Here is a 25,779-nt window from a genome sequence, read left to right as displayed (position 1 = left end):
GGATGGGTGTCCCTGTCCCCTGGGTGTCCCCATCCTGGTGTCCCTCCCGTGGCCGTGTCCTCCCCGTGGCTGCCACTCGTGTCGGTGTCCCACGTGCGCTGAGTCCACCGTGGTTTTGTCCACTCCTCGTTTCCAAGCCCCTTTGTGCCCACCCTGCTGTGTCCCATCGTGTCCCCATCGTGTCCCCCCCGTATCCCCCCGTGTCCCCCCGTGCCCCTCTGTGTCCCGCCGTGTCCGTGTTCGCCCCCTGGTGTCCAAGTCCTTCCATGTCCACCCACCCACATCCGTGTCCGTCTGTCCCTCCCCGCGTGTGAGTGCCCATGCACACTCACGTCCGTGTCCCTCCATGTCCCCTCCCTCACGTCCGTGTCCCCCCTCGTGTCCGTGTCCCTCCCTTGTGTCCGTGTCCCTGTACACTCATCCCCTCCCATGTGTCCACCCCCTCGTGTCCGTGTCCACCCTGTCACCCGTGTCCTTCTACGTCCCCTGCGTCCGTGTCCGCCCCCATGTGACCGCGTCCCTCCACGTCCACCCTCTCCCATCCGTGTCCCTCTGTGACCTCCGTGTCCAACCCTCGTGTCACTGCCCCTTTAAGTTACCCCCTCGTGCCCGTGTCCCCCATGTGTCCCTCTCCTGTCGATGATGCTCCTCGTGTCCGAATCCCTGCGTGCCCACCCCTTTCTGTGTCCCACGCACATCCATGTCCCTCCATGCCCATCCCCTCACGTCCATGTCCCGTGTGTCACATCCGTGTCCCTGTGCGTCCCATGTCCACCCCTTCATGTCCACGTCCCTCCATGCCCAACCTCCGTGACCGTGTCCCCCCTGTCACATCCGTGTCCCTCTGTGTCCCCTACGTCCGTGTCCACCCCTCGTGCCCGCATCCCTCCACGACCCCCGTGTCCGCCTCCACTTTGTCACATCCGTGTCCCCCGTGTCCCACCCCTCGTATCCCTGTTCCCCCATCACATCCCTGTCCCTCTGTGTCCCCTCCGTCCGTGTCCACCCCTCGCGTCCGCATCCCTCCACGACCCCCGTGTCCGCCTCCACCCTGTCACACCGGTGTCCCCCGTGTCCAACCCCGCGTGTCCCCTGTGTCCGTGTCCAACTCCTCATATCCGTGTCCCCCCATCACGTCCCTGTCCCTCTGTGTCCCCCCCGTCCGTGCCCAGCCCCTCGTGTCCGCGTTCCTCCATGACCTCCTGTCCGTGTCCCCCGTGCCCAACCCCGCGTGTCCGTGTCCCGTGTCCATGTCCACCCTGTCACATCCGCGTCCCTCCGTGTCCCCCCGTCCGTGCCCACCCCCTCGCGTCCGCGCTCCTCCACGACCCCCGCGTCCGCCTCCCCCCCGTCACACCCCCGTCCCTCCGGTCCCCTCCGCCCGCGCCCATCCCCTCACACCCCTCCCTCCCCTCCCTCCCTCCCCGCGCGGACCCCACCGCCCCCCCTCCCTCCTTTCCGCGGCATCGCCCTTTAAGCGCCGAGCGGAGCGCGGGGGGGGTGGTGGCGGGGCTGCCGGAACAGCCGCGCGCGGGGCGGGCGGGGGGGGGGCGCGGCGGTTTCAAGCTCCCCCTCGGGCGCGCGGCCGCAGCCGGCGGGGCCGGGCCGGGCCGGGCCGGGATGGCGGCGGGGCGGCGGGGGCGGCGGGGGCCGCGCGGGGCCGGGCCCGGGGCCGCTGACAGCCGCCGCCGCGCCATGTACGCCAAGGGCAAGGGCTCCGGCGTGCCCTCGGACGGCCAGGCCCGCGAGAAGTGAGTGCGGCGGCGGCGCCGCCGGGGGACGGGCCGGGGCCGCGGAAGTTTTGCTCCCGGGGGGAAGGAGGGGGGGACGGAGCGGGGACGGAGCGGGAAGGATGGGGAGGATGGGGGGGGGGGAAAGAAGGGGGAGCGGGGAAAGGGGGGGGGGAAGAGAGGGGGGCGGGCGGACCCCCCGGCCCCGCCCCGCCCGGGAGAACCGGCGGCCGCGGGGCAGCGGGAGCTGGCGGGGGTCGGGCGGGCACCGGGGTGAGCCCCCAGGGCTGCGGCATCCCCCCGGGTACCGGAGTGAGCCCCCAGGGCTGCGGCATCCCCCCGGGTACCGGGGTGAGCCCCCCGGGCTGCGGCATCCCCCGGGTACCGGGGTGAGCCCCCCGGGCTGCGGCATCCCCCCCGGGTACCGGGGTGAGCCCCCAGGGTTTGCGCATCCCCCCGGGTACCGGGGTGAGCCTCCCGGGCTACGGCATCCCCCCGGGTACCGGGGTGAGCCCCCAGGGCTGCGGCATCCCCCGGGTACCGGGGTGAGCCTCCCGGTCCGTGCCATCCCCCGGGGTACCGGGAACCGGCATGATCCCTCTGATCTGTGCCATCCCCCGGGGCACCTGGAGCCGCCGGGGCACCGGTGAGAAACGTGATGCCCCGGTCCGTGCCATCCCCCCGGGGGTACCGGGAGCTGGGATGATCCTCCGGTCCGTGCCATCCCCCGGGGTACCGGGATGAGCCCCTGCGGTCCATGCCATCCCCTGGGGTACCGGGAAGCCGCGATGGCACCGGGAGCCGGGATGTACCTCGGTCCGTGCCATCCTCCGGGGCACCGGGAACCGTGAGCGCACCGGGACTGCCGGGAACCGGATGTGCCCCCCGGGCACTGCCATCCCCCGGGGCACCGTGACCGCGGTTGTCACGGGGGGGGCTGCCGGGAGCTGGGATGTGCCCTGGTCCTCAGCGTCTCTCAGGGCACCGGGAAGCTCCCCCGGGCCGTGCCATCCCCCGGGGCACCGGGAACCGGGATGACACCGGAGCTACCGGGACCTGGGATGCTCCCCTGGTCCTGCCACCCCCCGGGCACCGGGACCGTGACCCACCACCCCGGCTGTCCCTGTCCTGCCATATCCCAGTGCTCAGAGCCACCACGGTCCCCGGGGCACCCCCCGGAGCTGTCGGGGGGGGGCTGCACCCCACCAAGGTCCCCCCAGACCCGGCCACCCCGGGGGTCTCCGCGGGTCCCGTTCCCTGCTCCTGGGGGGGTGATGGAGCCCCGGGGGCCGGGCCCCGGGGTCCCCTGGGGACACCCGTGGTGCATTTGCCCCTTGGCCACATCCTGCGTGGGTTGTGTCACCTGTCCTGGAGTCACCCCCCCCAGCGGGAACCGGTTACCACCCGCTGTCCCCGGGGGAGTCACTCGGTGTCCCCGGCAGGACTCGGTGCCACCGTGATGCCCGAGGGGGTCCCTGGCAGGGAGGTGACATCACATCCCCCTCGTTAGTCCTGCACTAATTGAACTGAGGGCTCCATCCTGGCTGTCCCCCCCGTGTCCCTTGGTACCTGTGGGTGGGGGTGTCACATGGGGGGCAGGTCCTGACCCCCCAATCCCTGTCCCATCCCTGTCCCCATCCCTGTCCCCATCCCCAGGCTGGCGCTCTACGTCTACGAGTACCTGCTGCACGTGGGGGCCCAGAAATCCGCCCAGACCTTCCTGTCGGAGGTAAGGAGTGGGGGGGCAGCACCCCCAGACCCCCCGATGCCACCCCCTGGGTGCCCCAAGCCCACCCCCGGGGCTGTGGGGGTGGTGCTGACCCCCCCTCCCCGTGCCCCCTCTCCGCAGATCCGATGGGAGAAGAACATCACACTGGGGGAGCCCCCCGGCTTCCTGCACTCCTGGTGGTGGTGAGTTGGGGGTCTGGGGGGGTTTTGGGAGAGGGGTGGACCCCCCCTCACGATAGCAGGGGGGTTGGGAGGGGTCTGGGGGCCCCCCCCCCCTCCCGGTGCTGCCACCACATCACCTCGTACCCCATAAAGCTGCCGCTCTGCTTTTCCCATCAGCGATTTGGGGGCCCCCCCCTCCCCTTTTCCCTCCCATCCCGGCCCCCCCCCCTCCTTGGCTCTTCCAGATGGATCCAATTGGCACCAAGTGTGGAGTTGAGAGGGGTTGGGGGGGGGTTTCCAGCCCTAGGCTGGACCCTCACGCTGGGGGTGCCCCAGCAGAGCCCCCGGGGGGGGGGTGATGGGGATGTGGGTTGTGATGAGGATGTGGGGGGGGGGCATCGTTTGGGGGGGGCTCAGAGGGGGAAATAAACGATTAGTTGGTGGTTTGAGGGGGGGTGGGACACACACAGTGAGGGGGGGGGGGCTGGCACCTTCCAGCCCCTTAACTGAGGAGGGGGGGTTAAGCTGGCACCGGGCCAGCACCCCCCAAATCTTGGGGGTGGGGAGGGGGCCCCAGAAACAGAACCAACAGAACAACCCCCCCCCCTTTGCTGCCCCGCAGAGCCCCCCCCCATCAAGGGCGGGGGCTTGGGCAGGGGGACCCCCCCCCCCCCCCCTCTCCTCCCCATCCATCCCGCCCAGGATGCTGCAGCCTGATGTAAAGTCCAGCGAATTTGGGCTCCGGCCGTAGCGACCGTTTCCAGGGAAAACAGGCGGCAGCTCCGGAGGAGCCGGGAGGCCCCCGCCGAGGTGGGGGGGGGGGGTGGTGGTGTCCCCCCTCCCCTCCAGCCATCGGTGACACGAGTGTGGCGTGCTCAGCCCCCCGCCGTGGGGTCGGGGGGGGGGGTGTATATTTGGTGTATGTGAGGGAGGGGGGTCCTCACCCACTGCCCACACCCCCCTCCCCCCTCAAATTCCCTGTTTTCCCAGTGTCTTCTGGGACCTGTACTGTGCCGCCCGGATCGCCGGGAGACCTGTGAGCATTCCAGCGAGGCAAAGCCTTCCATGACTACGTGAGTGACATGGGATGGGGGGGTCTGTGCCCCCCCCCCCCCCCCCCCGTGGTTTCCATGTGCTGCCAGCCCCGGCTCTGTGGGTGACCTATTTCGCAGGGCAGTGAGGAGGGGGGGGGTAAATCCCTGGGGGCCCTGGCTCAGTGCCCCCCTCCTCCCCCAGGGACCCCAGCGTGCCTTGGCGTGCCCGTCCCCCATTGTCACCCCCCCCAGGGGACAGGGACACCCCCCAACCCCCCTCTCCCACAAAACAGGCTCTCCCTGCCCAAATGGGAACACCCAGCGGGGTGGGGGTGTCTCCCCCCCCCACACTGGTGAGTGGGGTCATGGAGGGGTCACTGTGGTGCTGGGGCTCAGTGGGACCCCCCCATGCTGGGGGGACCCCCCTCAGGCAACTCTGCTCCTTCTGGGAGGCAGCTCCAGCGGGTTAATCATTGGCACAGAGTCAACAGCCCCCCGGTGTTCCGGTGTTCCCGGTGTGTTTCCCGGCGTGTCAGTGTGCCTGGGACTGCGGGCAGCGGGAGGGGGCACGGGGGGGGGGGCACACAGGGGGGTGGGACAGGAGGGGCACAGGGGGCAGGGGGGCACCTGGGATGGGGAGTGGGGGCTGGGATGCCGGATGCTGCGGGGTTTGGGGTGAGGCAGGATCCGTTGTCCTATGGGATGCAGGATGCTTGGGCTGCTGTGGGATGGGTGCAGGGTCCAAGCACCACAGGCCATGGGTTGCTGTGGGATGGAGGATGCTGTGGGATGGAGGATGCTGTGGGATGGAGGATGCTGTGGGATACAGGATGCTGTGGATGCAGGATGCTGTGGGATGCTGTGGGATGCTGTGGGATGCTGTGGGATGCTGTGGGATGGTGCAGGGTCCACAGTCCCCCAGGATACAGGATGCTATGGGATTCAGGATGATGCAGGATGATCCCTGTGCTACTGGATGTGGGGTACAGGATGCTGTGGGATGCTGTGGGCTGTGGAGTGATGCAGGTTCCACAGTTCCCCAGGATGCAGGATGCTGTGGGATGCAGGATGCAGGGTCCACAGTTCCCCAGGATGCAGGATGCTGTGGGACTGCAGGATGCTGTGAGATGATGCAGGGTCCACAGTTCCCCAGGATGCTGTGGGATGCAGGATGATGCAGGATCCATGTCCCACAGGATGTGGGGTGCAGCATGCTGTGGGCTGTGGGATGATGCAGGTTCCACAGTTCCCCAGGATGCAGGATGCTGTGGGATGCAGGATGCTGTGGGATGATGGAGGGTCCTCAGTTCCCCAGGATGCAGGATGCTGTGGGATGCTGTGGGATGATGCAGGGTCCACAGTTCCCAGGATGCAGGATGCTGTGGGATGCAGGATGATGCAGGATGCTCTGATGTGCAGGATGCCACGGGATACAGAAGGCTCTGGGATGGATGCAGTGGGATGTGCAGCGCTCTGGGATGTGGGAATGCTGTGGGGCCCATGGTGCTGTGGATGCAGGATGCTCTGGGATGCTGTGGTGTGCAGGATGCTGTGGGATGCAGGATGCTGTGGGATGCTCCAGGGTCCACAGTCCCACCGGATGTGGGATGCTGTGATGTGTGGGATGCTGTGGGATGCAGAAGGCCACGGGCTACAAGATGCAGAGGGATCTATGGTGCCATGGGGGGTGCACTGGGGGCAGGATGCCGTGGAGGGTAGGATGCAGTGGAGGGTGGGATGCAGTGGAAGGCAGGATGCAGAGGGCAGGATGCAGTAGAGGGCAGGATGCTGTGGAGGGCAGGATGCTGTGGAGGGCAGGATGCAGTGGGGACGGATACAGAGGGCAGGATGCAGTGGGGTCAGGATGCAGTGGGGTCAGGATGCAGTGGGGTCAGGATGCAGAGGGCAGGATGCAGAGGGCAGGATGCAGTGGGCTCAGGATGCAGTGGGCTCAGGATGCAGTGGGGTCAGGATGCAGTGGGGTCAGGATGCAGTGGTGGGCAGGATGCAGAGGGCAGGATGCAGTGGAGGGCAGGATGCAGTGGAGGACAGGATGCAGAGGGCAGGATGCAGTGGGGTCAGGATGCAGTGGAGGGCAGGATGCAGTGGAGGGCAGGATGCAGTGGGGTCAGGATGCTGTGGAGGGCAGGATGCAGTGGGGGAAGGATACAGAGGGCAGGATGCAGTGGGGTCAGGATGCAGTGGGGGGTCAGGATGCAGTGGAGGGCAGGATGCTGCAGGATCCGTGGCCCCCATGGAGCAGGACCCCCGCGGGCTGTGGGCCGTGGGTGGGGCCCGCGGTGCCCTCCAGGCCCCCCTCAGCTCCGTGGGGGTCCCGTGGGGTCCCCGTGGGCCCACCCGTGGCTGTGGCAGCGCCACGGGGCTGCAGCAGGACCCTCCCCCGGCCCCCCCCTCCCGCCCCCGGAGCTGCACAGAGCTGATTTCCATGCTGGAATTAATGAGGCTGCCGGTGCGGGGACGGTGACGCCGGGGACACGGCGCGGTGTCAGGCACGTTGCCATGGCACTGCTGCCTGGCAGAGCTGGGGACCGCCAGGGCGGGGTAGGGGGGGAGCCCCACGGGGCCCCCCCTGCACCCCCACACAGCCACATCCCCGCCCTGGTGCCCGTTGACCACCCAAACTGGGTGAACTGGGGGTGCCAGCACGGGGCCGGGGCCCCCCTTGCCCTCCTGGGGGTGTTGCTGCAGCAGCCCCCCCCTCGCCCCCAGAGGCACTCAGATATCACAGTTGCCCCCCCAAAAGGCACTCTGGCTTCCCAGTAATGCCCCAAAAAGGGTCCCAGTCTCCCAGTTCCTCCCCACCAAGGCACCAGTTACCCCAGAGATGTGCCCAGGGCTCCCAGTACCCCCCACATAAAGGGGCCCAGACTTCCCAGTACCCACCTCGTGACAATCCTGGGGCTGGTGACCCCATAACACTTAGGGGGGTCCTGCCTGTGAGCAGCAGTGGGGGGGCAGTGGCAGCAGCCACCCCGCAGCGGGGTCTGGGGTCCCCCAAGGGGTGTGGGGAGCCCCCAACCTGCACCCCACATATACCCCCCCTCCAATTTTCTCCCTCCTGACCTTGAGCCCACAGGAGGAGCCAAAACTCCCCAAACCTGTTGCCATGGCAACTCTGCTTTGCATCACTGAGTGATGGGGGGGGTCCTGTTTGGTCCCTGCCATTGGGGGGGGGCAGCAGGGATGGGGCTGGAGCTGGGGGGCAGCAGTGGCCCCACTCTGGGCAGGGGGTCATGGGGCAGGAGTGGGGGTCCCCAAGAGGGCACACGGACCCAGGAAACCCCCCAGGCCAGGATGCCCCCCAGAACCCCCGTGGGCCCAAGACCCCAGCAGGCACAGACCCCCACGGGGTAGGGACCCCCATGTGGCACCCACTGTCACCCCTGTGTGTGCCTGGTGTCACCCCTGTCCTAGGTGTCACCCGTTGTCCCAGCCACGACCTGGGTGCTGGTGTTGTGACCCCCACAGGAGCCCCCCGGGGGTGTGTGTGTGTGTGGGGGGGTCTCACCATCCCAATCCCCCTCCCCACACCCCGACCCATCACCCCCCCTCCAACACCACCGGGGGCCCCCCCTCGCCCCCTCAGGGTCGGTGGGAGGGGATTTGGGGCCCCCCGGGTGGAGGGGGCAGCGTGGGGTTCCCCTCCACCCCCTTTCTCCTCCTTCCCTACAAAATTGAAACCAGTTGTGGCGAAGGGGCCGAGCCGGAAACCGGCACATTCCTTCCCTGAACAGCTCCCCCCGGACGGGCCGGCCCGAGAGGGGGGGACAGGGCCCCCTGCCCGCGTCCCCCCAGCCCAAAACACCCCTCAGGGGTCCCCACACACCCCCCCAGCTCGGCTGGGAGGGGAGTGGGGCCCCAGGGATGGGGAGGGGACACGGGGATGGGGTGACCCTGGGGTGGGGGGTGATGGGGATGGGGTGACCCTGGGGTGGGGACATGGGGATGGGGTGACCCTGGGGTGGGGGACATGGAAGGGGGTGACCCTGGGGGTGGGTGGCAATGGGGATGGGGTGACCTTGGGGTAGGGACACGGGAGTTGGGGGACACTGGGGGTGGGGGGCGATGGGGTTGGGGTGACCCTGGGGGTGGGGGGCGATGGGGATGGGGTGACCCTGGGGTAGGGACATGGGGTTGGGGTGACCCTGGGGTAGGGACATGGGGATGGGGTGGCCCTAGGGGAGGGAACATAAGGATGGGGTGACCCTGGGGGTGGGGGGGCGATGGGGATGGGGGGGCCCTAGGGGAGGGAACACGGGGATGGGGTGACCCTGGGGTGAGGACACGGGGACCTGGGTGGGGACACGGGGATGGGGTGACCCTGGGGTGGGGACACAGGGATGGGGTGACCCTGGGGGTGGGGGGTCACACACACCACCCCCCCGGCCCTGAGCTCTCTCTGTCCCCCCAGAGCGCGGCGGCCGCGCCCAGCCCGGTGATGGGGAACCTGCCCCCCGGGGATGGCATGTCAGGGGGGCCTGTGCCCCCTGCCTTCCTTCCAGGTACAGCACAGGGGGTGCTCTGGGACACGGGTGTGCTCAGTGTGTGCCCTCAGTGTGTGCACACGTGTGAGCCATGTGTGTGCCCTCAGTGTGCAACTCATGAACCGTGTGCATGTGTGTGCTTAGTGTGGCACAACACCTGACCTCTGTGTGTGTGTGTTTGTGTGTACTTAGCATGTGCACACACCTGAGCCATGTATGTCCTTAGCATGTGCACACACCTGAGCGTGTCTCTGTGTGTCCTTAGCACGTGCACACATGTGAACCATGTGTGTGTCTGTAGCATGTGCACCACACCTGAGCTCTGTGTGTCCTTAGTGTATTCACACGCCTGAGCCATGTTTGTGTGTTGTCCTTAGCATGTGCACACATGTGAACCATGTGTGTGTCTGTAGCATGTGCACACACGTGAGCCATGTGGTCCTCCACCTGAGCCCTGTGTGTGGTCTCTGTGTGTGTGTGTGTGTCCTTACCATGTCCACACAGCTCAGCCCCCTGTGCGTGTCCTTAGCATGTTCGGGGGGGGTGTTACACAGTCTGGGGTCCCCCCACCATGGCACAGCCCCCCACTTCCTGCCCAGGCTCGTAGCAGCCCCGACCCCCCATGGTCCACCAGGGGTCACCCCCTGGGATCACAGTCCCCCCCATGGCCCCCCAGGGTCACCCCCTGGGATCACAGTCCCCCCCCAGCCCCTCCCAGGGGTCACCCCCTGGGGATCACAGTCTCACCCAGCCCCTCCCAGGGGTCACACCCCCCCAGATATCACCCCCTGGGATCACAGGCCCCCCCCCCCCCCCCCCCCATATCCTGTTGTGTTTCTCTCCAAGGATCCCGTGGGTGCCCACCCTGTGCCCCCCCACCCCTGGTGTGCCCCTGCTGTGGCTGCACCCCCAGGCAAGGCTGGGCACAGCCCCCCTGGCCCCCCAGCACTGCCCCAGCCCCCTCTGCCCCCCCCCGGGTGACAAAGACCCCCCCCCCAACCCGTCTGACCCCCAAACCCCCCCTCTCTTGCAGCCCTTCATGTCCCCCCGCTACCCCGGCGGCCCCCGGCCCCGCTCCGGATGCCCAACCAGGTGAGGTGTGATGGTGCCAGGACCCCCCTCCCCTCCCAAAAAGGGGTGCAGACCCCCCCCTGGGTGGGGGTACCCCCAGCACCCTGACCCCCCCTCGCCCCCCCTCTCCTCAGCCCCCCGTGGGTGTTCCCGGCTCCCAGCCGCTGCTGCCCAATGCCATGGATCCGGCCTGCGCGCTCACAGGGTGAGTCCGGGGGTCCCTGTCACACCCCCCGCCCCCCCTGTCACCTCGTGACCCCCCCAGGGGGGCCTGGAGAGGGGGGTTTGGGGTCTCATGCCTCCCCCTCCCTCCAAATTTGTGCAGGACATCCTGGAATGGGGGGCCCGATGCAGCGCAATGAACCCCCCCGAGGCATGGCCGGAATGGGACCCCAGGTATGGGATACTGGGATACTGGGATGGGGATGGGCACAGGGACAGGGATACTGGGATGGGGATGGGCACAGGGACAGGGATACTGGGATGGGAAGGGCACAGGGACAGGGATGCTGGGATGGGGATGGACACAGGGACAGGGACACAGGGATGGGAATGGGCACAGGGACAGGGACACAGGGATGGGAATGGGCACAGGGACAGGGATGCTGGGATGGGGATGGACACAGGGACAGGGACACAGGGGTGGGGATGGGCACAGGGACAGGGACACTGGGATGGGGACGGGGACAGGAATGGGAATGGACACAGGGACAGGGATAGAGGGATGGGGACAGGGACAGGGGTACAGGAATGGGAATGGACACAGGGATGGGGACACAGGGACGGGGATCAGGGATGGGGATGGCGTGGGGACAGGGATACAGGGATGGGGACAGGGACAGGGATTCAAGGACGGACATAGGGATACCATGGTGGACACAGGGATGGGGCACAGGAATGGGAATGGACATAAGGATGGGGATACAGGGATGGGGATGGGCACAGGGACAGGGATACTGGGATGGGGACAGGGTGGGAATTGACAAAAGGGACGGGGATACAGGGATGGGAATGGACACAGGGACAGGGATACAAGGATGGACACAGGGATACAGGGATGGACAGAGGGATGGGGCACAGGAATGGGAATGGACGTAGGGACGGGGATATGGGGATGGGAATGGACAGAGGGATACAAAGATAGGGACAGGGATGGGAATGGACACAGGGACAGGGTCACAGGGATGGGGACAGGGACACAGGGATGGGGACGAGGACAGGGACCCAGGGGTGGGGACAGTGCCAGGGGTGTCCCAGCCCCTCTGACCCCCCCTCTCCCTGCAGACCTACGGCAGTGGATGCGCCCCCCACCCAGCTCACTGGCCGGTCCTGGCATGCCTGCCATGAACATGTAAGACCCCCCCTGTGCCCCCCATGCCCCCTCTGTGCCCCCCCCCACCCCCCGGGGGCAGGGGGGGCCCCAGGACCAGCAGGACCCCCCTCACTGTCCCCGGTGCCTTGCAGGGGTCCCGGTGGCCGCGGGCCCTGGCCCACCCCAACGCCAACTCTGTAAGTCATAGAGGGGGGTAACACCTTTGGGGGGGGGTCCTGGGGCCATGGGGGGTGCTGACCCTGTGCCCCCCATGCTGACTCTGTGCCCTGACCCTCCTTTGTCCCCCCTCCAGATTGCCTACTCCTCCTCATCCCCTGGGAACTATGTGGTGAGTATCAGGGGGCACTTAAGGAGGGGGGGCTTCAGGTGAGCCCCTGTGCCCCCCCCACCAACCACCCCCTTCTTTTTTCCCCCCTCAGGGCCCCCCCCGGGGGTGGTGGCCCCCCCCGGTACCCCCATCCTGCCCAGCCCGGAGGTGAGTGATGGGGGAGGGAGTTGTTTGGGGGGCAAGGGGGGGGGTGAGTGGGATTTGGGGGTGAGGGCCACATTACACCCCCCCCCCCCATGTGTTTTTCCACCCCCCCCAGACTCCACCAACTCCAGTGAGAACATGTACACCATGAGAACCCATCGGCCCGAGGGGAACCGGCCAACCGTGAGCCATGGGATGGGGGCACACAGGGGTGGGGGGACAGGCGGTGGGGGTCAGGGGGGGACAGGGGGCCCCCCGACTCTTCTCACCCCCCCCCCTGTTGCTCACCACCCCTTTTCCCTCCCAGTTCCCGATGGGCCCTGGCCCCGAGGGGCCCATGGGCGGGATGAGCGCGATGGAGCCGCATCACATGAACGGATCCCTAGGTGGGTGTTCCCCCCCTCTGGAGCCCCCCACCCCGGGATAGGGGGGTCCTGTGTGTCCCCAGCACCCCAGGACCCCAGGACCCCTGTTCTGTGGGACATGAGCTCCATCTGTGGGAGGATGGGCTTGTGGAGATGGGGTGGCACATGGGTTGGAGAGGGGAAATGGATTGGGGGGCACAGTTTGGGGGATGCATGGATTGGGGGGGGGAACATATGGATTGGGGGGGCACATATGGATTGGGGGGCACATATGGACTGGGGAGGACACATGGATTGGGGAGGACACATATGGATTGGGGGGAATACATATGGATTGGGGGGACACATGGATTGGGGGGGCACATATGGATTGGAGGGAACATGGATTGGGGGACACACATGGATTGGGGAGCATGGTTTGGAGGGGACACATATGGATTGGGGGGACACATATGGATGGGGGGCACAGTTTGGGGGATGCGTGGATTGGGGGGGATACATATGGATTGGGGGGCACATATGGATTGGGGGGCACAGTTTGGGGGATGCATGGATTGGGGGGGACACGTAGGATTGGGGGGACATATGGATTGAGGGGGACACATGAATTGGGGGGACATATGGATTGGGGGGACACATATGGATTGGGGGGGACACGTATGGATTGGGGGGCACATGGATTGGACACATACGGATTGGAAGGGACATAATGGATTGGGGGGGGGGCACAGTTTGGGGGATGCATGGATTTGGGGGGGACACATTGGATTGGGGGGCATATATGAATTGGAAGGACGCATAATGGATTGGGGGCACATATGGATTGGGGACACACATGGATTGGTGGGATACAGTTTGGGGGATGCATGGATTAGGGGGACACATGGATGGGGGGGCACAGTTGGGGGATGCATGGATTGGGGGGACACATATGGATTGGGGGGACACATGGATTGGGGGGCACAGGCATGGATTGGGGACCCACATGGATTGAGGGACACATGGATTGGGGGACAACATGGTTTGGGGGGGACACGTGGACTGGGGGACACACAAGGACTGGGGGGGTCACTAACCCCCCCCCCATCATCCCGGCAGGCTCTGGGGACATGGATGGGCTGCCAAAGGTGAGTGTGGGAACCCTGGGACCCCCCCAGTGCCCTGGGACCATTTGTTGGGATCCCCCTTGTACTGGGACACCTCCCTCCATGTACTGGGACCCCATTTATTGGGACTCCCCATGTACTGAGACTCCCCCATATACTGGACCCCGTTTATTGCCCCTCTCGTGTACTGGGACCCCATTTATTTCTCCCTCCCCCAATGCCCTGGGACCTCCCAGTGCCCTGGGACCCCATTTAGTGCCCCCACAATACACTGGGATCCTCCTACCCCAATAGGACCCCATTGATTTTCCCCCCAATATCCTGGGACCCCATTTAGTGCCCCTACAATGCCCTGGGACCCCATTTAATACCCCCACAATGCACTGGGATCCTCCCACCCCAACAGGCCCCATTTATTCCCCTCCCAATGCCCTGAGACCCATTTATTCCCCCTACAATACACTGGGGTGCTCCACCCCAATGGGACCCCGTTTATTCTCCCCCAGTGCTCTGGGACCCCATTATTCCCCCCACAATGCCCCAGGATCTCCCCCCCCAATGGGACCCCAGTTATTCCCCCCCTCCTTGTACTGGGACCCCATTTATTGTCCCTCCAGTGCCCTGGGACCCCATTTATCCCCCCACAATGCCCTGAGACCCCATTTATCCCCCCCCAATGCCCTGAGACCCCATTTATTCCCCCCACAATACACTGGGATGCTCCCACCCCAATAGGACCCCACTTATTCCCCCCCAATGCCCTGGGACCCCATTTAATACCCCCCAATACACTGGGATCCTCCCACCCCAACAGGACCCCATTTATTTCCCCCCTCCCCAAGTGCCCTGGGACCCCATTTATCCCCCCCCAGTGCCCTGAGACCCCATTTATTCCCCCCCCAATGCCCTGGGACCCCCTTTATTCCCCCCACAATGCCCTGAGATCCTCCCACCCCAACGAGACCCCACTTATTCCCCTCCTACAACGCACTAAGACCCCCCCCCCCCATATCACCCCCCCTTATTCCCCCCTCCCTAACCTTTCTCTCCCCCCTTCCCTAACCTTTCTCTCCCCCCCTTTCCCCCAGAGCTCCCCCAGTAACCTGGGGGCCCTGAGCAACCCCCCGGGACCCCTCGGGACGACGCCGAGCTGAGCAGCAACTTCCTAAACCCCTTCCAAAGCGACAGCGTAAGGGACACACCGGGGACCCCGCGGACCCCCGGGGGAGGGTTGGGGGGCAGGCAGCGGGGGTGGGGGGTCTGCAGGGGCACGGGGAGAGAGGGGGGTCATCAGTGATACCCAAATCTCAGCAGCGAGCCCCAAAATTGTGCCAGCGAGGAAGGGGGTGGTGCCAGGCTCGGGGGGGGGGCGATGGGAGAAGGGGAGGGGGCGTTGGTGCGGGTGCCCCCGCCCACCCCGCGCTAACCCTGAGCTGTCTCCGCTCTCTCTTAGTACTCGCCCAGCATGACAATGAGCGTGTGAGACCCCCCCCAACCCCCGCCGACAGCCAGACGCCCTCGCCCATCACCGAAAAAACCAACAAAAAACAAACAAACAAAAAAAACCCCCAAACCGAATTCGTTAATTGTAACGATCGGCCCCACCCACCCCACCTCAAAAAAAAAAAAAAAAGACAAAAAATACACTAAAGGAGCAGAAAAAAAACCCCAACAAACCAAAAACAAAACAGAAAAACACCCGCGGGGAAGAAAAAAAAAATAATAATGATGATTGGAAATAAGTCACGTGACTTATTTGCTGCCCAACACACGCCCCCCACCCCCTCCAACTGCCCCCCACACACTCCCCTTCCTGGGGTGAGGGTCACCCCCCTCTCCCAGCACTGGGACCCCCCCACACACACCTTTTCCAGTACTGGGACCCCCCCCCCCTTTTCCAGCACTGGGACAACCCCCCACCCCAGAATTGGGAACCCTCCCAGTATTAGGATTGACACCCCCAACCCCAGCACTGGGAGACCCCCCCCCATGGACTGGGACCCCATTTGTTGCCCCCCCCCAGCAGTGGGACAACCCCCCCACTCAGTACTGGGACCCCTCCCAGCACTGGGACCCCCCCTGCCATGTACTGGGACCCCATTTATTGCCCTCCCCCCCCCTCACCTCCAGCACTGGGACACCCACCCCCTTCCCAACCACACCCCCCCTCCCAGGGGTGCTGGGGGGTGTCTGGCACCTCGGGGGTGCAGGGGGGGCTGTTATGGGCTGTTTTACCCCCTTGGGGTGGTACCAGCCTGGGGAGGGGGTATTTTAGGGGGGGGTTCATGACATTGTGCCCCCCACCCTCCAGGGCGGGTGGTGCCAAACCCCCCCCATCATTCTGGGAGGGTGTGACCCCTCCCAGTTCTCCCAGTGCCCCCCCAAACCATAGTGGGGGGGCCCACAGCCACCCCCAGCCCTGCCAAAAGCCCTTGAGGGGAGGAGGGTTAAAACCACCAACACAGCCCCCCATGTGGGTGCAGGACCCCCCCCCCAAAATCCAGAGGCACTCCAGGCTGTGCTGGAGGTGGGGGGGAAGGAGTGGGGGGGCCAAGCCATACCCCCCCCATGGAGCCCCCCTCCAAGAGCTCTATAGGGCAGGTCCCAGTGCAGAGAGCAGCCCCTCCCCAAACCCAGGGGGGTCCCAATCCCCCCCCCTCAACCCCGGGGGGGGTCCCAAGCCCTCCCCCAGCCCCGGGGGGGTCCCAATCCCCCCCCCAGCCCCGTCTGTGTGCTCAGCCAGCACTGTGATCCCCGGCCCCCCCCCCGAGCGCCAGACCGGGGCCCCCCTCCCAAATTCCCCCCCAACCCCCCCCCCCCCACCAGGGACCACTTTAATATGAAGGAATTTTTTTTTGTTTGTTGTGTCTGTGGTTTTGGGGGTGTTTTTTTGGTTTTTTTTTGCTTTTTTTCTTATTTTTTTTTCCCTGATTTTTTTTTCCTCTTTTATAACAGAAAGGACCTCAAACCCCACCCCACCCCACACCCCAAAGCTCCCCCCTCCCCAAAAAAAGTGCGCCCAGGCCCCTTCCCCTGTACAGCCCCACACCAGGGGGACCCCTTGTGACCCCCCCCGAGGTGGGGGGGCACCCCCAGCTCCCATAGGGGTACCCCCACCCCCAATAGGTGTAGTCGTTCTGTGTAGGGACCCCCCTCCTCATTTCTAAGCCCTTTAGACCCCCCCATCCACCCCATTGCTTATCAAAACAAAATGGGGGGGGGGACCACCCCCCCCCCAAAAAAAAAAAATAAAAACTTACCGAAAAAGAAAAAAATTAAAAATGAAAAAAAAAAAAAAAAGAAGAAAAAATATTAAAACCCCTAAAATGATAAAAAAAACCAACACCCCTCCAACCCCCTGCCCACCCTGCATCAATAAATGTAATTTGATTTTTTTCAGAAGGTGATGACATTTGGGTCTTGTTTTGGGGGGAGGGGGGGCAGCAGCCAGGTGAGGGGTCCCCAAAAACCAGGTGGGGGGACCCCAAGGAACCAGGTGAGGGAAACCTCAGAAACCAGATCAAGGACCCCAAAACTCAGGTGATGGGGCCCCAAGAACCAGGTGAGGGGGATCCCAGGAAGCAGCTGAAGGACCCAAATAAGGAGGTGAAAGGGACCCCAAAACCAGAGGAGGTTCCCAGGAAGCAGGTGAGGGGACCCTGGGAACCAGGTGAAGGATTCCCCATAAGCAGGTGAAAGGGACCCCAAAACCAGGCAAGGAGACCCCAAAAACCAGGGGAAAGGGACCCCAGAACCAGGTGAGGAGACCCCCAAGAATCAGGCAAGGAGACCCCAAAACCAGGCGAAAGGGACCCCAAAACCAGGTGAGGAGACCCCAAAACCAGGTGAGGAGACCCCAAAACCAGTGAAAGGGACCCCAAAACCAGGTGAGGAGACCCCAAGAACCAGGTGAAAGGGACCCCAAAACCAGGTGAGGAGACCCCAAAACCAGGTGAGGAGACCCCAAAACCAGGTGAAAGGGACCCCAGAACCAGGTAAGGAGACCCCCAAGAACCAGGTGAGAGGGACCCCAAAACCAGGTGAGGAGACCCCCAAGAACCAGGTGAAAGTGACCCCAAATCCAGGTAAGGAGATCCCAAAAACCAGGCGAGGAGACCCCAAAACCAGGCGAAAGGGACCCCAAAACCAGATGAAAGGGACCCCAAATCCAGGTGAGGAGACCCCAAAACCAGATGAAAGTGACCCCAAATCCAGGTGAGGAGACACCCAAGAACCAGATGAAAGGGACCCTAAAACCAGGTGAGGAGACCCCAAGAACCAGATGAAAGGGACCCCAGAACCAGGTGAGGAGACCCCCAAGAAGCAGGTGAAAGGGACCCCAAAACCAGGTGAGGAGACCCCAAAACCAGATGAAAGGGACCCCAAAACCAGGCGAGGAGACCCCAAAAACCAGGCTAAAGGGACCCCAAAGCCAGATGAAAGGGACCCCAAAACCAGGTGAAAGAGACCCCAAATCCAGGTGAGGAGACCCCAAAACCAGATGAAAGGGACTCCAAAACCAGGTGAGGAGACCCCAAAACCAGGTGAGGAGACCCCAAAACCAGGCGAAAGGGACCCCAAATCCAGGTGAGGAGACCCCAAAAACCAGGCAAGGAGACCCCAAAACCAGGTGAAAGGGACCCCAAAACCAGATGAAAGTGACCCCAAATCCAGGTGAGGAGACCCCAAAACCAGATGAGGGGGATCCCCAAGGAACCAGATGAGAGGTCCCCGAGAACCAGGTGAGGGGGACCCCGGGAAGGAGTCGAGGGGCACCTCATGAGCCAGGCGAGGGGCCCCGGGGAAGGGGCAGCAGGAAGGAGCTGAGGGGACCCCAAGACCCCAGTGGGACCCCCCCAGGAAGCAGCTGAGGCAGGGGGGGTCTCTCTGTGCTCCGGGTTTATTGGCGGGTAACGAAGCTTCACAGTTTGGAGTCGCGGCGGCGTTTGGGGCGGGGGGGGAGGAGGAAACAACTCATGGACCCCCCCTCTTCCCCCAGCCCCTGCCCAAATCCACCCCCCCACCCCCCTAAAAAGCTGATCCCAAAATAGAAAAGGGGCAGTGGGTGTTAGTCGGCCCCGTCGACGTGCAGGGGGGTGGGGGGGCCCCGGCCGGGGGCACAGGGGGCCCGTTGAGCTGGGTGGGCAGGGCTCTTCTTGGGGGCCAAGGGGCAGGAGGCCCCCCGGGACAGGCACGTTTGGGGCTGGGGGCCGGCGCTGCATCTTGTGCTCCAGCAGCATGGGTTCTGGGGGGGCCGCCCCAGGCAGGCCCTGGGGGGGCACAGAGAGAGAGAGGAGGGGTCAGGGGTGGGCACCCCAGGGTTGGGGAAGGGGGGTGGGGGTGGCACGGGGCACCCACAGGGTGGGGGATGCGGTGGGTTGGGAACTGGGGGCACGGGATGGGCATCTCAGGTGCTGGGAGCCACTGGTGCTGGGAGCAGTGAGCACTGGGACCCACTGGAGTTGGGCACCTCAGCACTGGGAACTGGGACCCACTGGAGTTGGGCATCCCAAGCACTGGGCACTGGGACCCACTGGTGCCAGGACCCATTAATACTGGGCACTGGTATTGGGCATCCCACTGGAATTGGGCATCCCAGGCACTGGGAACTGGGCATGGGGCATTGGGACCCACTGGTGCCAGGACCCACAAACACTGGGCACTGGGACCCACTGGCATTGGGAACTCTGGGCATTGGGCACTGGGACCCACTGGTGCCAGGACCCATTAATACTGGGCACTGGAGTCCACTGGAATTGGGCACCTCAGGCACTGAAAACCACGGGCATTTAGCACTGGGTACCACTGGAATTGGGCACCCCAGGCACTGGGAACTCTGGGCATGGGGCACTGGGACCCACTGATGCCAAGACCCACAAACACTGGGCACTAGGACCCACTGGCATTGGGAACTCCGGGCATTGGGCACTGGGACCCACTGGTGTAGGACCCCCTGGGCACTGGGTACCAGGGTCTGTGTGTGTTGGACACTCTGGGTATTGGGGCTCCACTCCCATTGGGCACCCCAGGACTGGGAACCAGGGACCCATCTGTGCTGGGACCTGTTGGTGCTGGGCATCACCAGGCACTGGGACCCCAGCACCTGTGGGCATCACCCCCCCACGACATACTGGCACTGAGACCCCACCCAGCAGCACTGAGCACCCCAGGCCTTGGGCTCCAGGACCTGCTGGATTTGGACACCCCAAGGACACCCACTGGTGCTGCCACCTTGGGTATCCCATGACAGGACTCCTGCCAGCCTTTGGGTGCCACCGTGGGCACCGGGGCGGGTGGGACGTGGTGCCACGAGGACGGGGGGACCCCGGGTACCTCAGGATGTTCTCGATGCAGCTGCGCTGGCGGAAGAGCGCGTTGACCACGGGGGTGCCCTCGGGCACCAGCGGGGCCTTGCAGAGGAAGGCGAGGATGGAGAGGACGCTGTGGAAGCCCTGGAATTCGGGATCGGCCTCGGTGCAGAAGGTGATGCGCTGGCACAGCTCCGTCAGGATGGCCAGGTCCAGGATGATGGGGCTGGCCAGCAGCGAGTCCTGCGGGCACCAAGGGGTGAGGAGCCACCCCCTGGCACCGAGGGGACACCCCAAGGACACCCGGGGACACCCCGGCCGCCCCCCACGCACCTCGCAGGTGTTGTGGATGACGATGGTGTTGGTGCCGCCCATCATGATCTCCGACGTGTACTCGTCCAGCGCCCGCTTGCTGTCCCCCACGTAGGGCACGTACTTGATCACCACCTGCGAAGCCACGGCCCCGTCACCCCCCTGTCACCCCCACGTGTGTGTCACCCCCCCGCGCCCCCCAACTCACGCAGTGGTCGGGCTTGTCCTGGGGCCCGTAGAGGACGGGGTTGGCCTGCACCGTGTCGTCCACCACGTTGCTCTTGGAGATCTCCTTGGAGCGAAACTGCTGCGGCGCCGAGAGGTTCTTCCCGTCGTTGTTGCCCAGGTGGTTGTAGCTCACGATGGATTTGGTCTGGGCAGGGGGTGAGGGCAAAAGTCACCCCTTGCCACCACCAGGTGCCCGCCCAGGGCAGCTCCCTGTCCCCAGCACGCACCTTGAGCCCGGCGCCCACCAGGAAATCCACCAGCACCGACTTGAGCTTGGTCTGACCCGACTTGAAGTCGTCGCCGCCGATGAAGACGCGGCGCTGGGCGGCCAATTCCACGGCCCCCGGCACGAAGGTGTTCTGGGGGGAGCCGTTGATGTAGGCACAGCCCTCCAGGATGCTGGCCACGGCGAAGAGCGTGGACGGGGACACCTCCAGGCCTTTCTGTTGGGGGACAGGGGACGGCTCAGCGCACCGGGGTGGGGTTGCCACCCTCCCGTCCCCCCTCGCCCGCGGCCCGACCTCGATGGCCCTCAGCAGGTTCTCGGCCGTGTCGTTGAGCCCCGGCACGACGTCACAGAACCGCTCGGTGTTGGCCGTCCACAGCACGATGACTTTGTCCAGCCCGGTGATCTCCTTGAAGTCCCGGATGTCCCTGCGGATCTGCTCCACCTGGGATGCGGCCAAGGAGGGGACGTGTCACCACCACCATGGTCACACCTCCCCATGGCCCCGCTTTCCCCTCCCACCCTGTGCCATCCCCGCCCGGGACCTGCTGGGCCATGGAGCCCTGGAGGACGTTGTCCCGCTCCTCCTGGTTGGCGGCGATGAACTCGGGGATGTAGATGGAGGGCCGGGGCTTCATCTTCTCCATGTGGGGCCAGAGCTGCTCCTGCAGCGGCCAGTCCAGCACCTCCGCCCGCCGCATGGCCTCCGCCAGGTTCAGCGAGGAGATGTCCCAGCCTGGGGTGACCCAAGCGCTCAGGGTGACCCCACACACACACACACGTTGTGGGGTGTCCCCCGGTGTCCCACCTACCGTCGAAGATGATGTCGTTGGGGTGCACCATGGGCAGCAGGTCCCGGAAGGGCACGTAGACGTCCCCGGTGGGGCCGGTGCCCAGGCACACGGTGGAGGCTTGGAGCAGGGAGCCGTAGTAGTTGGCTTTCTGGGATGGAGAGGGTGAGGATGAGCCGCTGGCATGGGGACTGGGGAGTCCCAGTACCTCCAGACTGGGGGGCTGGGGCTGCAGAGCCCCTCTGAGGGGGTAGGGAGGAGATTGGGGTGCAGGATGCAGGTGAAGCCGAGCTCTGTGTCCCCATCCCTGTGGGACAGCTCCTGGGGCCCAGGGACATTGCTGGGGTCACACTGGGGACACCCACCCCACTGAGGTCACATAGGGGACACCCCCTGTGCTGGGATCCCACTGGGGACACACCCCTTCACTGGGGTCCTGCTGGGGACACCCACCCTGCTTGGATCACACTGGGGACAACCCCCTGTCACTGGGGACACCCACCCTGCTTGGATCACACTGGGGACAACCCCTTGCAGGTTCTGGTCTCACTGGGGACACCCACCCTGCTGAGGTCACAGTGGGGACACCCACCCCACTGGGGTCACACTGGGGACACCTGCTCTGCTGAGGTCACAATGGGGACACCCCCCTTGTTTGAGGGACACTGGGGACACCCACCTTGTTGAGGTCACACTGGGGACACCCACCCACTGGGGTCACACTGGGGACACCTGCCCTGCTGAGGTCACAGTGGGGACACCCCCCTTGTTTGAGGCACACTGGAGACACCCACCCTGCTGAGGTCACACTAGGGACACCCCCCTTGTTGGGGGGGCACACTGGGGACACCCACCCCACTGAGGTCACACTGGGGACACCCCCCTTGTTGGGGGGGCACACTGGGACACCCACCCCACTGAGGTCACACTGGGGACACCCCCCTTGTTGGGGGGGCACACTGGGGACACCCATCTCACCAGGGTCCAGCTGGGGACACCCACCCGCTGAGGTCACACTGAGGACACCTCCCCCCCCCACACACACACTTTCTGGGGTCACACTGGGGACACCCACCTTGCACCCGGTCTTGGTCATCCAGGACAGCCCCAGCCTGTTGGCCAGCACTGCCGCCGTCACCGTGGTGCCGTTGTTGCCCCCCCAGCCCACCAGCATCACCCCCAGGCGCGGGACCTGCCGCGCCGTGCGGAAGGTGAAGCGGGTGGAGCACGGCCGCACCTGGGGACACACAGACACGGGGGACAGACAGCTGGGGGTTAACAGAGAGCCCCCCCAGCCCCTCCCCGAGCCCTCTCCCCCTGCCCACCTTGGTGACGCCGTTCTCCTTGCAGACGTGCACGGTGCTGTACGTGTACTTGGCCTCGATGAAGTCCTTGCTGTAGGTGACGTTGGGGCTCTCCACAAGGAACGGCTCTGCCATGTTCCTGGAGCTGGAATAGGAGGAAATGGGTGTCAGCCGCTGGCCTGGCACGCCGGCACCCCCCCCCACCACCCCCGAATTCCACCCTCCCCACACCCGCCCCCCCGGGCCCTCCGCCCTGCCGGGACGTGGCTGTGTGGCCAGTGGGGACTCTTGGCCCCGCCCTCCCAGCGTGGTGGTGGCACTGGGACGGCCACCGCAGCCCCTCCCCACCCGTGTCCCGGCACGGCTGCTGCCCCCGGGACAGGCAGGGAGCAAAGGGGGTGAGACTCCCGCCCCGGGGCCTCCTGGAGCCTCCAGTGAGCCGAGGGATGCAGGGTCCCCTCAGGGCTGTCCCTCCTGTCCCCTCCCTGGGGGTGGCAGGGACCACAGGAGGGCGTGGGGACTAGGGATGTTCCCAGGGTATCCCTGCACGCCGGGGTGTCCGGGGGTGTGGGCGACACGGGGACCAGGGCTGTGCTCACTCCCTGGGGGTGACAGAGGTGGCTCCCAGGTGACACGGGGACCCCCTGCACCCTGCGCTGGCACAGGGGGCACGGGCACCAGGGCTGTCCCTGCTTCTGGGGGTGCCAAGGGGTGCAGGGGATGTGGGGAGGGGGGTGTCTCTACACCCTGGGGTGCGGAGGGTGCAGGGACATGGGGACAGGGGCCGTCCCAGCTCCCGGGAGTGCAGGGAACTGGGGAACAGGGGCTGTCCCTACACCTGACAGATGGGACAGGGGACACGGGAACCAGGGCTGACCCCACTCCAAGGGTTGTCCCAGGGGACATGGGGACCAGGGTTGTCCCTGCTCCTGGGGGTGGCAGAGGGGGCACGGGAACAGCGGCTGTCCCGGGATGGCACAAGGGACAGGGGCACCGGGGCTGTCCGCGCTTCCACGGGGAAAGGGGATCTGGGGACAGGAGATGTCCCAGCACCGGGGGTGCCGGGGGACACGGGGACCCTCCCGAGGGCACGGGGGACACGGATCGGGGCCTGCCCCCGCCCCGGGGGGTCGCAATCCCGAACCTCTCCGGGGGCCACTCCCGCCGCCCCCGCGGGCACTCACCGGGCCGGGCCGCGCTGGAGGCGGCGGAGCCGGAGCCGGTGTCCGTGTCAGTGTCTGTGCCGGTGTCCGGTGCCCGTGCCCGGTGTTCGATGCCCGGTGCCGGCGGCCGTGCCCGGTGTCGGGTGCCCCGGTGTCCGTTACCCGGTGTCCGGTGCCGGTACCCGGTGTCCGGTGCTGCCCCGCGGGGACGATGCGATCGCGCTGCGGCCGCTCCCGCTCCCGCCGCTTAATCGGCTCCGCGGCCCCGCCCCGGCCCCGCCGCGCCCGCCCCGCCCCCCCCCCCCGCACGTGCCCACCGGCACCGGCAGCCCCGGACCCCCCCCCCCCGAGCCCCCCGGACCCCCCCACCCCGCTCCCGCCCCACGGGCGGGGCTCCGGGACCGGGCACGGCCCCGGGGGGGGGGGGCCGGGAGGTGTCGGGGGGGTGTCGGGGAGGGGGGAGCGGCCGCTGACCCGGGAAGGGGAAGTGTCGCCGGGGCCGGTCCCGGGCCGGGGCCGGGGGTCCCGCCGTCACCTTCCGGCCATTGACAGCCCCGGGCCGGCGGCTTCCTGCGCCCGGGAATCGCGGGCGCCTTCCCACGGCGCTGCTCCCACGGGGCTGCCAGCCCGGCACCCCACAGCCCCCCGGCACCCCACAGCCCCCGGCACCCCACAGCCCCCCGGAACCCCACAGCCCCCCAGCACCCTGCTGCTGCTGCCAGCACCGGCACCCGGCACGGGCACCCCAAAAGTCATGGTACTCTGGGACCCCTGGCACGGGCACCCCAAAGGTCATGGCACCCTGGACCCCCTGGCATGGGCACCCCAAAGGTCATGGCACCCTGGACCCCCCGGCACGGGCACCCCAAAGGTCATGGCATCCTGGGACCCCCTGGCATGGGCACCCCAAAAGTCATGGCACCCTGGGACCCCTGGTATGGGCAACCTAAAGGTCACAGCACCCTGCAGCCCCTGGCGTGGGCACCCCAAAAGTCATGGCGCCCCAAAGGTCACGGCAACTCCAGAACCCCTGGTCTGGGCACCCCAAAAGTCATGGCACCCCAGAACCCCTGGTCTGGGCACCTCAGAAGTCATCGCACCCCGAAAGTCATGGCACCCCAAAGGTCACGGCACCCCAAAAGTCACGGCACTCCAGAACCCTGGTTTGGGCCCCAGAACCCCTGGTTTGGGCACCCCAAAAGCCATGGCACCCAAAGGTCACGGCACTCCAGATCCCTGGTAGGGGCACCCCAAAAGCCATGGCACCCTGCACCCCCTGGCACGGGCACCTGGAGCCCCTGGCCCTCCGGAGCCCCCAGCACGGGCACACCCCCACCCCTGCAGCCCCCCCCGGGTCCCCGCCGGCGATGCCCGGGGGGCACCGGGCCCCGTGTGCGGCCGCACCCCTCCAACCCCCCATGCGTGCCCGGGGAGCGTGGGGGGTGCCCGGGCTGGGGGGTGGCACAGAGAAAGGGGCCGTGTCCGGCCCCCGCTGGCGGCCCCGGCGTCCCGCTGCCTTTCAATGGGCCGCCCGCTTCAAAGGGACCCCGGAGCCGGAGCAACGCCCCGGCCCCTCCCCACCCTCGCTCCCCGCAGACACGGCGAGGACAGCTCTGCCCTCCTCCGCCACCCACCCGCTCCCCGGGCTCGCTGCCATCGCCACCCACCCTCCGGCACGGCACAGCGGGACGGGACCCACCGGGGCCGACCCCGGAGGGCACCTGCGGCCGGGCGGGCGGTGGTGGAGGGCACGGCGGTGCCGGGGGGTGTGTGGGGGGGGACCGCGTCCGGCCCCCTTTGGCCGTGGAGGAACAATGATCCCTTGGTGCCGGGGCTGGAGGAACAAAACGAGCCCCGCGCTGGAATGCCAGTGCCTCAGCAAATTATTGAAACAAAAATAACATTTCTTTGTACAATAATCCTGGGGCGGGGAGGGTCCGG

At 66.1% G+C, this 25,779-nt stretch overlaps 2 protein-coding genes across 2 annotated transcripts; one reads left to right on the top strand and one right to left on the bottom strand.

The window, feature by feature from the left end:
* Window positions 1–1,643: 1,643 nt before the first annotated feature.
* Window positions 1,644–15,138, top strand: LOC116799147 (single-stranded DNA-binding protein 2-like). The gene is given in 21 exon segments (XM_032712033.1): window positions 1,644–1,751; window positions 3,387–3,459; window positions 3,580–3,641; window positions 4,611–4,633; window positions 4,636–4,671; window positions 4,674–4,693; window positions 9,087–9,168; window positions 10,185–10,229; window positions 10,232–10,251; window positions 10,365–10,416; window positions 10,529–10,633; window positions 11,521–11,581; window positions 11,695–11,743; window positions 11,856–11,890; window positions 11,983–12,038; window positions 12,151–12,218; window positions 12,343–12,421; window positions 13,499–13,527; window positions 14,595–14,625; window positions 14,628–14,695; window positions 14,960–15,138. Coding segments are annotated over 21 exon segments (1,080 nt in total). The 5' UTR covers window positions 1,644–1,695; the 3' UTR covers window positions 14,990–15,138.
* A 3,334-nt stretch (window positions 15,139–18,472) lies between these two features.
* On the bottom strand, window positions 18,473–22,810 carry LOC116799136 (inositol-3-phosphate synthase 1-A-like). The gene is given in 13 exon segments (XM_032712019.1): window positions 18,473–18,597; window positions 18,600–18,713; window positions 18,716–18,748; window positions 18,751–18,776; window positions 19,840–20,057; window positions 20,148–20,261; window positions 20,335–20,499; window positions 20,582–20,797; window positions 20,876–21,025; window positions 21,126–21,316; window positions 21,393–21,522; window positions 22,447–22,608; window positions 22,697–22,810. Coding segments are annotated over 13 exon segments (1,656 nt in total). The 3' UTR covers window positions 18,473–18,574.
* Between the last annotated feature and the right edge of the window lie 2,969 nt (window positions 22,811–25,779).

This window comes from Chiroxiphia lanceolata, chromosome 27 (genome assembly GCF_009829145.1).
Source record: "Chiroxiphia lanceolata isolate bChiLan1 chromosome 27, bChiLan1.pri, whole genome shotgun sequence".
Lineage (NCBI taxonomy): Eukaryota > Metazoa > Chordata > Aves > Passeriformes > Pipridae > Chiroxiphia > Chiroxiphia lanceolata.
The sequence above is the reverse complement of the archived record's forward strand: the minus strand, read 5'-3'. Positions and strand labels throughout refer to the sequence as shown.